Source organism: Perna viridis, chromosome 10 (assembly GCF_037379345.1).
Source record: "Perna viridis isolate PV_CMFRI_1.1 ecotype Kerala chromosome 10, ASM3737934v1, whole genome shotgun sequence".
Taxonomy (NCBI): Eukaryota; Metazoa; Mollusca; class Bivalvia; order Mytilida; family Mytilidae; genus Perna; species Perna viridis.
Genome location: NC_142454.1, coordinates 41,709,330 through 41,723,381, shown reverse-complemented (window position 1 = coordinate 41,723,381; position 14,052 = coordinate 41,709,330). Strand labels below are relative to the sequence as shown.

General features: G+C 34.2%; 1 protein-coding gene across 1 annotated transcript; it reads right to left on the bottom strand.

Annotated features, from left to right (window-relative positions):
* Window positions 1–4,620: 4,620 nt before the first annotated feature.
* LOC148605941 (uncharacterized protein F54H12.2-like) lies at window positions 4,621–5,337 on the bottom strand. The gene has a single exon (XM_088547619.1). It carries the CDS (start codon window positions 5,335–5,337, stop codon window positions 4,621–4,623), a length of 717 nt encoding a protein of 238 aa, XP_088403745.1.
* Window positions 5,338–14,052: the final 8,715 nt, after the last annotated feature.

Genomic DNA, 14,052 nt, shown 5'->3' with positions numbered 1-14,052 from the left:
GATATAGTCTGCTGGCGTTTTCTTTGAACCCTAGTTTAGACTTTCAAGAAGATGTCATCAATTTACTAAAACATGGAAACGCTAGATTGGAAATTAGATTCGGTGCCGCTACTACTGAGACTATAAATTGTCTGTGTTACTATCAGTCACAAGCCATTTTAACTGTAGACGAGTCAAGAGAAGTAAGGATCATAGAACCATGAATACAGATCAATTAAAAGGAATGTTAAACAGATACAAATGTTTGAGAAACATACTTATCGACATCACAGCAATCAATGTTTTGCCAGAACGCACACCTTCCATTTATCCTCAGTTATATATCATCAATACAGATTCTTTACCCAACCCTGGAAATCAGTGGGTGTGTGTGATATTATACAATTATGGACAGCTCGATTATTTTGACAGCCTTGGAAAACCGGCACAATACTACGGCAACGATCTGCATATTTTTTTAGAAAGAAACGGTCAGAAACATAATTCTGTGCAAAGACGTATACAGTCTTTCCAGTCGGATCTTTTTGGGCCCTATGTGGTGTATTTTGCAGTGATGAGACTATGTTTATATTTTTCAATCAGAGATATTTATCAGAGTTTTCATGTCAATGACTTTAAGCAAAACGATAAGTTTATTTATATGTATTTTTCAAAAGATTGTTTTAGCAAATAAAATGATAATTCAAAGAATATTGTTTCATTTTGTACACATACACCCCCGTGTAATGACGACGAAAAAAAACACTCCTGCCGTTTTTCTCTCCTACTACTCTCTGTATTGTAGGTCCCACCCAAAGTGGAAAAAGCATGTTCATCAAGAAATTGGTCGAAAACGCAGATTCCATGTTTACCCATCCTCCGGAGAAAATATTGTATGCCTATTCTTAACACCAATAAATGTTTGACGAAATGCAAAACATACCAAATTTGACATTTCACCAGGGGGTGCCGAGTAAACAATGTTTAGAAGAGCTAGCTGAGGATACAAAACATTGTTTAGTTACCCTTGACGATTAAATGTCAAAATTAGTTCAGTCCAAAGAAATTTTACACCTTGTTACAATATCAAGTCATCATAAAGGAATTTCAGTGGCGTACTTAAATCAGAACCTTTACACTCTGGGCAAATTTGCAAAAACTATTGCCCTCAATTCGGCAAATTTTGTTTTATTTCGTAATCCTAACATGAGACAAATCTTAAAGTTTGCATCTCAAATACTGCCAGGACAGACCCGCTTTTTCTTAGCTACCAAGGAAATGTTTTCTCATGGTGGATTTGTCGACACTTAGGGAATAGGGAGTATATGCTCCGATCTGGAATTTTTCCGGAAGATACATGTATTGTATATAAACCTCAATAAAAATAAAAAAAAACAACAAAAACGTGCCATTTGTAAAAATATGAGTCGTCGAATGAAGACGCATGCCGCATTTATTAGATTTCTACACGATTCAACTGTGAAACAAAGAAAAGCAATTTTATCCAATCGTACTGAAAAGGAAATTAATTTATGGTCAGAAATTGCATTAAACATATTCAAGGGAGTATCACCTCACAGAGAAAACTACGTCAAGACATTACAACCATACAAATTGATCATTGCACGGCTTGCACACAAATCCGAAAGCAAGGCTCAACATATTTGTCCTGTGTGGTGGACGTGTTTTTCAACAAACGGTCGGCATTCCAATGGGAACAAATTGTGCCCCTTTACTAGCTGACCTATTCCTTCACTCTTATGAGGCTGACTTTATAGTTGATCTGGTCAGAAAGAAAGAATATTGTTTAGCTAGATCCTTCAATCTCAGTTTCCGCTATATAGATGACGTGTTATCTTTAAACAATCCTAATTTCGGGGATTTGATACATCGCATCTACCCAAAAGAACTTGAGATAAAGGATACTACAGACACTGTGAAGTCAGCCTCATATCTTGACCTACACTTAGAAATCGATGGTAAAGGAAAACTATTGACCAAACTTTACGACAAACGTGATGACTTTTCATTCAGAATTGTCAACTTTCCTTTCATATGTGGCAACATCCCTTCGGCTCCTGCGTATGGAGTGTTCTTATCACATCTCATACATGCCAGAGCTTGCCGAAACTACGCAGACTTTTTGTATGGCGCTAGAACTTTAACAAATAGGCTTCTGGAACAGGGTTATGTTGCTACAAGATTGAAGTCATCATTACAGAAGTTTTATGGTCGTCATCATGAACTCGTGGATCGTTATGGTGTATCCATCAGCACCATGAAAACTGATTTATTCAACGGGTCATAGTTTTTCTTTGCTCGTTTGTCTACACCGAACTTGACTTTTTATGAGCAACTCGGCGGGTGTTTCTAGAAAAGCAGAGGACGCTTATCCTACCGGTGCACCTGGTCCATGCTCCCAGTTTTTAGTGGAGTCCGAGTTGCTAATTTACTTTTTTTACTTTGTATGTATGATGTTAGTTACTTTATGTTCTTTGTTGTGTATGTCTGTTTTCCATGTCTGGTCTTTGTCCCTGGATTACATTCGTTTGATTACCGCTATAACCTTGGTTCCCTTGATTACTCTCTCAAAAGAAAAAGCTATTACTTCGAAACGTTAAAGTAGTTCCAAAACTTTTGAGAGACCTGTTTTGAAATACCTGTGATGGCAAAAGAACTAGTACTCATACCCAAAAAAAGTACGAAGAAGTGTTGCAAAACAAACAACCTGACCTATCGTGCAATCATGAAAATCAAAATGACATCAATAAAAACGCGGAACCGACAGAAAAGTTTAAAGATTCTCAATCGCAGGATGTTGATAAAACAACGGAAACGGATTCAGATGAGCGTACTACTGTGCAGTCGGGGGAAGGGCTTGTCGTGAAGCAACGATTTATAGGCAGAGGCCTTCCTGGAATCTCCAACAGGGAATTAAAAAGGACTAAGAAATCGACCAAGAGGAAGAACAAAAAGACAAATATACAATGGTTGAAATTTTAATGATCAATTATGTTTACTTTTGTACAAATAAAACAAAAAGTTTTTAAAATTCTTACAGTTTTGCCTTATGTTGTCTTAAGTTGTAAGATCACTTAATAAACGCCTCTTTGTGTATACCATTCTGAATTCCTTTTCCTCGATTCTGTTGTATAGTGTTCTTTTCAAAGCTAAGCGAGAGATTTTGCGAGGATTTGTTATTGTAATATTATCTTTAGTCTTTGCTACGACAATTTCTTTCATGCTTGAAAAGTTAATCAGGTCTGAATTCGTCTTACTTTCTAAAGAAAAACCTCTGACTTTGCAAACTTGTCGCTGTGATTTTGTAAAATATGCATACGAATTTGGACCGCTGGAAACAAATTTCGTGATGTGCCCATCGTTTGTCAATTCGCCCAAATAATTACCAATGGGCAATGTGTTTATTTATTATCATTATCCACAAAAATGATAGAGTCCGTATCCACGTACAGTGCTCTGTCTTGAGTAACTTCTAACAATTCGTAAGGTCGTAATCTTGCCATACAGGTTGTGAAACTGGCCAAGAACACATTAGTTTTAAAATCTCCTGGCAAGAAAGACGGATCGTTTGCATATTCCAGCTGAATCACGTCATCACTGATGATGTGAAAATCAAAACCTCCTTTGTAGAGTCGCAAAGTAGTTGGAAGAATTTATCTACTTCCGTATCGTATAAAAATTTTGTTTGATTCATGTTCAAGCGCTGTCCAAACTTTCCCCAAAAGCTGTTAAAACAAATTTTGGCCAAAGTACGTAATCCCGGATTTTTTTTATCTGCTCGTAGTCCAGCTGGATATTTTCCTTTGCCGCATATTTTAGAATATAGTCTATCTTCTCTTCCTCGGTTATACATTCGCTAGGGAAACCAGAGGCCTCTTGTTTTATTTTCAAAAACATATTCACATACCCGGCAAACAAACCTCCAGACCCAGTTTTTCGGTCGTATTCGCTTGTATCCTTGAAATGATAGACTTCATAGAATTTCAATATTTTGTAACCCTTTGACACAGCCAATTCCAATTCAGGAGTACACCATGTTCCGATAATAGCTCTGTCATTGTCCGGGCATGTACATGTGCCCTGAAATTCTATATCTGCACATCGTTTGCAAAGCGGAAATTTCAATTTTCCATCTGTTGTCGTATACGGCAAAACCGGGTGAAACAAATTTTTTGGAGGTAACACTTTCACCTTGGCCAACCCAAAATAATGTGACAGGTCTTCAAAATTGGAGGTGATGATTTCAGGATGTCCACAAACATATTTTGCGTATTTGTTTACACTAGGGTACAAACTACAAAGATCCGACTGGTAAGACTGTATACGTCTTTGCACAGAATTATGTTTCTGACCGTTTCTTTCTAAAAAAAAATATGCAGATCGTTGCCGTAGTATTGTGCCGGTTTTCCAAGGCTGTCGAAATAATCGAGCTGTCCATAATTGTATAATATCACACACACCCAGTGATTTCCAGGGTTGGGTAAAGAATCTGTATTGATGATATATAACTGAGGATAAATGGAAGGTGTGCGTTCTGGCAAAAAATTGATTGCTGTGATGTCAATAAGTATGTTTCTCAAACATTTGTATCTGTTTAACATTCCTTTTAATTGATCTGTATTAAGGTTCTATGATCCTTACTTCTCTTGACTCGTCTACAGTTAAAATGGCTTTTGACTGATAGTAACACGGACAATTTATAGTCTCAGTAGTAGCGGCACCGAATCTAATTTCCAATCTAGCGTTTCCATGTTTTACTAAATTGATGAAATCTTCTTGAAAGTCTAAACTAGGGTTCAAAGAAAACGCCAGCAGACTATATCCTGCTCCAAAATCATTATAAGATATGTTTAACCCTGTATCTTTATTCCATTTTTCACTTATTTCGAAAAGTCTGACATATGGTGTACTGTAATTTCTGTTGACTCCAAAATCTAGCTTGAGAGGTGTTCCGTATATTTCTACTTCATTAACTTTCAATGACACCTCCGTCATGTTAAAATGTTGAAAATCAAATGGATTTTTAGTGTAATCTCCGTTAACAGCTGTCTGCGATAGAAGACCAATCACTAACTTGGATGGTATAGCCTTTGGAAACATTCCGTCCCAGTAAAATTCGGTAGAGCCTTTAGGTATGACGTTTTGAATGACATTGTTTCTGTTAATGAGATACTTTGCTGGAGTTTCACGTATTTGATTTCTGTGATTCAAGATGACACCAGGGTCTAATTTTACTTTGGCTGTTTTAAAATACACGTCTAGGATTTTAACTTTGTATTTAGGTGTTGTCTCCCCAGACATCAATAAGAACGGACTACTCGACCTGAATAATGTCATGTATATGTCCACACCGTTAATCAACAGCTTTCCTTCCAAATTCAGGGTGTCTTCTAACAAATTTCCTTCCAATTAAAAAGTTCTGGATTCTTTGATAAAATTGTATCTGTTAACAAAACCAGCATTCAGTGTGACGGAGTCCATTGGATCATCGTCTTTCATAAACAATTGGCTTTGAAGTTGCGATTCCTGTTCATCTTTACCCGCTGATAGCACCACTTTCAAATATGCTTTCCACGGATAATTGTTTGAGTTTGGGAGGAGAGGCGAAAATTCACAGTTCCATAGGTTGGCCGACTTCCTTATTCTAATCACTTAAAAACGCCATTATTTTATTTCGTTTTCTTCTTTATCAATGGAAGATCCCAAACACTATCATAAAAATGTAGTTTCTTATTGTGAATTTCTGATTTTGTTGGGGTTGATATCTTGTGTTTTTTTTCGAATTGACCTTTTTCTTCTGTGTCTTTTTTTTTAATTTTGTTGAAGATCGTGAAGATGTTCTCTTCTTGCCAGCTTTTTTCTTATTGATCTGTTTTCCTTGTTTTTTTTCTTTTTATATCTTTTTTAATCAATTTCACACGAGGTTTTTGTAATTTCTTTTCTTCTTTCATTTGCGATTCTGCCCTTTTCTCTGCAGCCGCATAAGGTGAAACCATGGAGGTTTTATCCACAGGAGTAGAATCTGAGGTTGTGTTTTGGTTGACTGGAATCATGTATGACACTCTATATCTTCCGTACATGCCTCTGCCTGTCTGATTTTTTGTATTTTTCCTATATTTGTATGCCTCTGTCTGCCTGATTTTTATTAAATGCATTAAATTCATTCTCCGACATATTCTTATAGAAGTTTTGCCAAAGAGATGGATTGGACACGTAGGACTGACCATACATTTCTGTTTTACGAAAGAAACGGGATTTTTTTAAAGTGAAGTGTAACCGTCACTTTCTTTTTCAAAAATAAAGCATCAGCACCGTTTTCGTCTTTAATATAGATAAGGATTTCTTGAACATCTCTCAATTTTAGGGTACGTAATATGGATGCGCATATACTACATTTTTCCCATTTACATCGTCAACAAATATTTTTCTTAATAAAGGCTGTTCTGAAGTTCCGACAAAACTGTCTTGACAAATATCCGAACAGACGAACAATGCGATGTTCTTCCTGATCTTCCTGGGAAATTCTAATTTCTGTCAAAGCCACTTCCCAATAACCATCAAACTGTAATGCCCTATTCAATTTAATTCTAAAGTCGTGCGGGGTATTACTAGGATTAAAACTCTTTCCGTCCTCGGAAGATAGTACCATTCTCAAGCTCATCTCTACGTCAAATGTATTGAATATAGTATTAGTTTAACGTTATATATCCTTAACATCTGTCTCTGGAACCCACGAGTTGAATTTAGCTGGCCAATCCAACCATTTTACCAAAACATGTTTTGTACCATCTATTTTCTTCCGTTTGATTATTTTTTTCGATCTTGTATGTATCGGTTTCGGTTTTATCTATTTTTGTAATTCGTATCTGTAGAATGTACCCTTTAATTTGTCACCGTCTATGTCTGCAATCTTGTAAATATCTTGGTTTCCCCTTTTGAATCTCTCCACGATTTTGAAATATGCCATTGTCCATTTTTCTTGATAACCTTTTTTCGAATGTTCTTTTTAAATGTGATACTCGCCCAGCTTAAATTTGTAAAACGGTTTCTTCGTCTTTTTCTTTTGAGTACCTTTTTTTTAGTTTTATAGGTGTGTTAGGTGGTTTTCGTTGCAATTTGTTTATTCGCACAAGATATTACACGTACCTCATTTCGTCTTCATTAGTTTTGTTAATAGATGATGGTGTATATCCCCTAAAGATTGATGAGGGGTGTGGTTATAGCTACTAACAATCTTTTGCAATACGTCTACATATCTATACGTTTGTTTTTCCATGAAAAAGGAATAAATGTTCCCTTTCAGTGTACGTATCGCACGTTCAGCGTACGAACTCTTTATAGTAGAGTTATGTGTGTAGAAAATGTGAATATGCTGTTTTGTTAAGATTTTTTTACTTCTGATTTGAATTCACCACCCTGGTCCGCACGTATAACAAGGGGTCTCCTGTTTCTGTCGTGTTTTAGAATGTTTTTAATGGTATCGGCTACTGAAGAACTTTTTTTATTTTTTAAAGGTTTTACCATTAAAAATCTTGAAAAAATATCTATGACTATCAGTAAAAATTTAACGTTGTCGTTGTATTGAGATACGTTTTCCATGGAGGCTAAATCCACGTCCCATTGATCATCGAGACCACTGACAATAACTCTGTTTCTTGCAAAAGCTCGTCGCACTGGTTTCTGCACAGTGTAAGACTCTTTATCAGATAACATTTTCGTAATTGTTCCTAAACCAATGTTGTATTTTCTCTCTTTACGTATAACAGTATATAACTTTTCAGGCCCAGTAAAGGCTGCAGGATGTGCAGGGTCAGTCCATATTTTAAGAACATATTTACGTTTCTCCTGATACGTCATCTCAGTGTTTTATTTTAACTGAGGATTTTTCTTTATTTTTCACACACAGTTTTTTTTATAGTATCGGGTGGGGTAATGGATGTTCAAATGAGTAACTGTTGGTTTTTCACGAGCTTTTATTTATTTTGTTTTTTTACTTTATCATAAGAAAAACAACAACACAAAAAAATAGAAAACATCATTTTATTGACTAACAAATTGTAACAATTAAAAGTCAGATACATGAACAACGTCCTGTATTATTATCACTTGTCCTCTATTAGTAAAGGTTGTGTATGGTAGGCGTTGTCTTCTTCTAGACTTGGTAAAAGTTCTTTCCATTTTTTTCTTTTTCGAAAGGGTAACATTCTTTACAGGAGAATGCTTAAGATCGTTGGGGTGTGAATCGAAATAAACAGCCGTTGTATTCAGTTCAGGTACAAACTCTCTCATTACTTGTATTGTGTCACTCAAACGACTCCATTTGTGTCTGTTGAGGGCCTCTCCTTTTTTTGTTGGTACTGCTTTATCTGAATCCGATGGTTTCCAAAAGTGTCGTATATCTACCGTTGGAAATTTCGGATCAACTGTGACGTGAACACCTTCTCCTAAATGAACTGATATCGCTAATAGCTACTAAGTATTAAAACACAAAATGTTATAAAGCTCTTGAGGAAGGTCTCCCTTTTTCTATACTGATGTAAATAAATGTCTTTTCCTACAAGAGACCATTTTCATCACTTACTGTTCTGTAATACACAGCCCATAACCTTTCTGAATATTGAGGATTCTCATGACATAATTTCCTTGTAAAAATAAACAAGGTTAGTATTCGTCCCCAGTGTATTATGCCGTTATTAAACATCGTAGATACTATACGTTCGTAGATTTGAAAGGTGATTTCATCCATGTTCTTCCAGTTTATCTTATTTACTATGTCATCAATGTTGTTGCGTTTGTACATTTCATCCGTGTTCGAATTCATATTCTACTCAATTACATTTTGGACCTATAAAATTCTCTTTATGTAGATTTTTTTCTTTAGATCAGTCATTGTAAAAGATATTGTTTCATATGTTTTTGAATGCATAAGATTACTTCGTGAAATTAATATATTGGTATCCCTTTTGAGATGCAATTTTGATACAATCTGATGTAAAGTCCACCTCTTTCAAATCAGTTTTATTTGTTATGCCTTATGCAATTGAAATCATGGCTAACAATACCATTCCTATTACCATTTAACAATACTTTGTCGCTTATCTATCATTGTTTGATCGTTTGAAATAAATTTTGACAGTTCAAGGAATAGTAATTTTATTATCTTCGATCTCTTCTTTGTGTTCCTCAGATCTACCTTTGGTGTAAGACATGTTAACTAGATGGAGTTGGGATCTTTTATGAAAGTAAAACTGTAACACAAATATTATTTAGTAACTGTTATTAAGGTCCTATAAATGGATTAAAATATGGATCCGGTTCTGTTGTATAAATAGAATGGGGATTCTGTTTTATAAATAGAATAAAATGGGGATACCATATTATTTTTGTCCTTATAATAAAATGTGGGTACCCTATCTATGATAAGGATTCTGTTTTATAAATTGAATAAAATGGGGATGCCCTATTTTACAGAATAAAATGGGGGTACTCTGATCTATGATAGGGAGTCCCTGATCAACCCCTTTTGTAGTCATGTAGATGTTTCTGTGAGCAACCATTTAATTTTTTTAGGGAGGCTAGGATCAAAATTATATCTTGTCTACATTTTGAAAAAAAAAACAAAAAAAAACAAAAAAACCCAAATAAAACAAAAAAACATTAGGACCTGCCTTTTTCTTATGGTGCTAAGTGCTGACAATTTGTCTGCCTTTTTAATTTTTATGGCCTATCTTGGCTTTTTATTTCTTGAAAATTTCAACCCTGCTTTTTTTAAGGAAATGGTTTCAAAACATATACAGGACAGACCAGATTAAATAATAAAAAAGTCAGGTCAGAAATTATGCTGAAAAATAATCCAGGATACAAAATTTGATTCTCCTGGGCAAGATCCCTAGAAATAAATGGTTCCTTCATACTGAGATATATGTGAACAGTGTGAGCTAACCTCTATGTGTTCTCTTTAACTCCCGCATGTACATGTATCGAGCGATTTCATTTTTCCTAATAAGAAATATAATACAAAACGGAATTCATATTTATAGTCCACCCGCCAAAGTAATGTTGTAAATAGAGTTATCGCCCTTTTGTCATTTTGCAAAAAATAAGTTGTTTGATAAAATATCAACTAACCTTGCCAATCCGAAAATGATCTTATTTAACCCTTAGTATACCAAAATCAGTTATACATGCATAATTTTTTTTTTCAAAGCAGTCGTAGAGTGCCACGAGCAGATCTATCAGATTCGTTTCATCTTGCATTTTTCTTGATTTATTATAGAACTATCTTTAATGTTTGGACGTCAAAATCTCCGAGTTTTTAATGGAAAAAATCTACATGTACACATTGAACAAAGTACTATACATTTTATCAAAAACATTTTATTTAGTGCAGCTGCCAACTATACTCTTTTGACATATAGTGATTCCTTATGCGTGCTATTACATCATTTTTTTCTCTCTCAGTCTGAAGCGTTAACTTTTCGGTTTTTTGTTTTGATATGTTTAGTTTGCTTCTTTTTATTTTTGTTTACATTGTATATTCTTTGCCATTTGTATTCCCCAAATTGTGAGCTTGGAAATAAAATTGATTAATGTGACGAAAGAAAAAAAATAAATAAAAAAATATTAGGATTTCCCTTTTCCTCTTTCGTATACCCGACACGTTTATGAATTTTATGAACAACTCGGTGGATGTTTCTAGAAAAACAGAGGACGTTTACCCTACCGGAATCTGGTCCATGCTACCAGTTCTCAGTGGAGTCCGGGTAGCTCATTTACTTTTGTTTCTTTGTATGCGTTATTTTGGTTATTACATGCGATTATTTTTTAAAAAAGGCGACGATAACCCAAAAAGTGCATTTCGGTATGGAACAAGAAGCACATGTAATCAAATAGTAGAAAGGTGGTGGGGCATCTGACGTAAATATTTACATTTCCTTGATTAACTTTTCTTGTGCACACCTTGAAGATAGAGATGCATATTTTTGACGTCACGTTTGACGACAAAAAATGAAAAATTTTATAATTGAAAAATGTCAAAAGCAATGTCATTATGAGTAATCCCATTAACACGGTATTTCATTCCGGAAAAATGTAATCTTACTTTCTGGGTTCTGGATTTCATCTGAAGTTCGGAGTAAAATTATGACTGAATAATTTAAAAAAACAATTTTCATTATCTAAACAATTCATATCTTTTTTTATTCACATATAAAGGAGGAACTTAAAATGATGTTGAGATGCTGAATGGAAACTGAATACAGAAAAGTAAAAACCTACATGTAAGGGGACCGTTGGAGTCCATAATTCCTGAACTTATGAAGATTTCACGTATACGGTTAACGTTTATGATATAAAATTGATCTTTGTAAAGAAGATTTATCGAGAAACCTGAATTGCCCTATGATAAGGATTTGTATGCACTGTGTCGTTTAGAAATGGAACAACGTGGCTGTGCTGAACCAATTAATCCACAAAAAGAAACAGAACTATCCATTTCCTTGATTTCAATAATTAAGAGTCCTTTGAATCCATGATTCCAACTATTATTATTATGAATGTTTCTCTTAACAAGTGTACATTGTTATGAATATATTAATTATGTAAAGTTTGAAAAATCTATTTAAACTTGTTTTGTTTCTGAGATCCACGCTATATATCAGATGTTTTAAAAAATATTTTAACTTCTTAACTAGAGGTTGCAAAGAGCGAATTAAATGGTTCAAATTAATTTCAGTATTTTAAATGAAGATGACTCGAACAAAATGAGAAAATTTTAATCAGAAGACTTTTTTTGTAACTCTTGATGACCTTATCATTAGTGCAATTTAAGTTTTGGCTTTACGTCTAACAATTACTAAGATATTGATAAGAAAAAATATGCGAAAATTAGCAAATTTCGATATTACAAACTCTTAAACGGAAAGTATGGTGAGTTGAAAACTGTATTGTCACAGATTGATGATAGTATCAGTTGAGTTAATCAAGTGGTGGCCGCTTCTCAAATAAATGTGCACATTATTAAATGAGTAACTAAACTGGGCTGAGCTGACGACTTAGTCAGTTATGAATGGAAAGTTTACAATTTATATTTTGTGAGTCTTTATTTCATTCATTCTTTTTAATTAAATTTTCATTCTTGTTTGTTTAATTTTCAATTAGATCAACATATTATGTTCTTTACGCAATAGACTATTTATGTTACTTGTATTAATTTCACTCTTAACTAATGTATTATTTTCATTGTTTTAATTCATGTACATGTTATAAATCTGTCGTTACCTTACATATCTTCTATTCTATAGTCATATATCTTAGGTTTTCGTTACTTGAACCTTTATTTCTAATGTCAGTCGCTGAAATCGGATCTTCTACTTCGTGAATGTCATTTTCTTCTCATCCTTTTTAAATCTGCCTTTCATTTCGCTAGTTCTTTTTGCAATAGTTTGTTAATGGTATCAAAATTTTTCACTTGTACAAAGTAAAAGTTGGTATATTGGAATCAACTTGTCAGTCCTTCCATCAAAATATCTGGGCTTCAAATTGATTTATATATACAGAGAGAGATAGAATACAATATGAGATTTTGGGTGCCGTCCGATATCAACTTCCTGTACAAGTTGCGATGTATCTAGCACAACAACGTATGCAACTATTTGTTTCTTACACCTGCTTGTACATGTTAATTTTTATTCATTGTTTGAAATGATTAATGTAATGAAAGAGTAATGAAGGGACTAAGATTCTAAAGGAAATCAAAAGAATGTAATTCAGGGACAAAGACCAGACATGGTAAACAGACAAACACAACAAAGAACATAAGTAACTAAAATAATACATACAAAGTAACAAAAGTAATGAGCAACTAAGACTCCAATAAAAACTAGTAGCATGAACCAGGTGCACCGGTAGGGTAAGCGTCCTCTGCCTTAAGATTCTAGAAACATCTGCCGAGTTGCTAATAAAAATTCAAAATCGGGAAAGAGGAAAGGAAAACTATGACACGTTGAACAAATCAGTTTCCATGGTGCAGATCGATTCATTTTGTACACCGTAACGATCCACGAGTTCATAATGACGACCATAAAACTTCCGTAGTGATGATTCAATCTTGTAGCAAAATAACCCTGTTCCAGAAGCCTAATTGTAAGAAGTCTAACGCGATACAAAAAGTCCGTGTAGTTACGACAATCTCTGATATAACGTATGAGTTGTATATGAAATATTTTTGTTTATAAGGATATTCATGTGATTGGATTAATGACTAGATAATGTACCCTAGTCAGGGATTGGATGCAAGTACCAGCAACAAATACTTATGACATCTTCGTCTGATTCAATGATGTAATCGGACATACACCAATTTCGCTACTGTAACAGTCTTTGATAATTCAATTTGATTTTGCAATACGTCTTTTGATTGGTTGGGACGTATGTTATTGCGTATGGAGTTCTAAAAAATCGTTGTCATCTAGTTTGATGGCTTTAACAGTTTGTTTATTTCTTACTTAGTCTTGTATAAGTGATAATTAAATGTAAATTTAATGCTGCATGTAGCAACCAAAGATCTTTCACACCTACCTTTTTCTGACTTCTTTGTTAGCTTGTTTATTTGTTTTTGTTTGTTTATATTTGTATTGGTTGTTTATTTATTTTTTATCTATTTTGGAAAGGGCTGGGCAGTTTGATTAAAATGTTTCTCGATGGAATTTCTGACTATTCCTTTCAGTTGCATCCTGTCTTTTTTTTATTTTTTGTTTATCATTGATTTTGTTTTCGTTTTTTTTATCCGTCCTTCAACTCTTCCTTTGACAAGCCATGCTGCAGTAGACTCTGTAGAATGCGGTTATAATTTTTGATATTGCAGTTTTACACCTTGTTTTCATTAACACGAAACTGAAATATAAACATGATCACGAAACTGAAGTATAAACACGATTACGAAACTGATGTATAAACATGATAATATTTTTGTTTAATCCTACACGTGTTGGACAACCAAATTTCCAGAACGTTCCACAAACCTCGATTACAATATGGCTGAAATAACCGTAA

What these genes read in the sequence shown, in the direction of transcription:
- LOC148605941 (XM_088547619.1), bottom strand. Translation starts at nt 5,337, where the DNA reads ATGACATTATTCAGGTCGAGTAGTCCGTTCTTATTGATGTCTGGGGAG.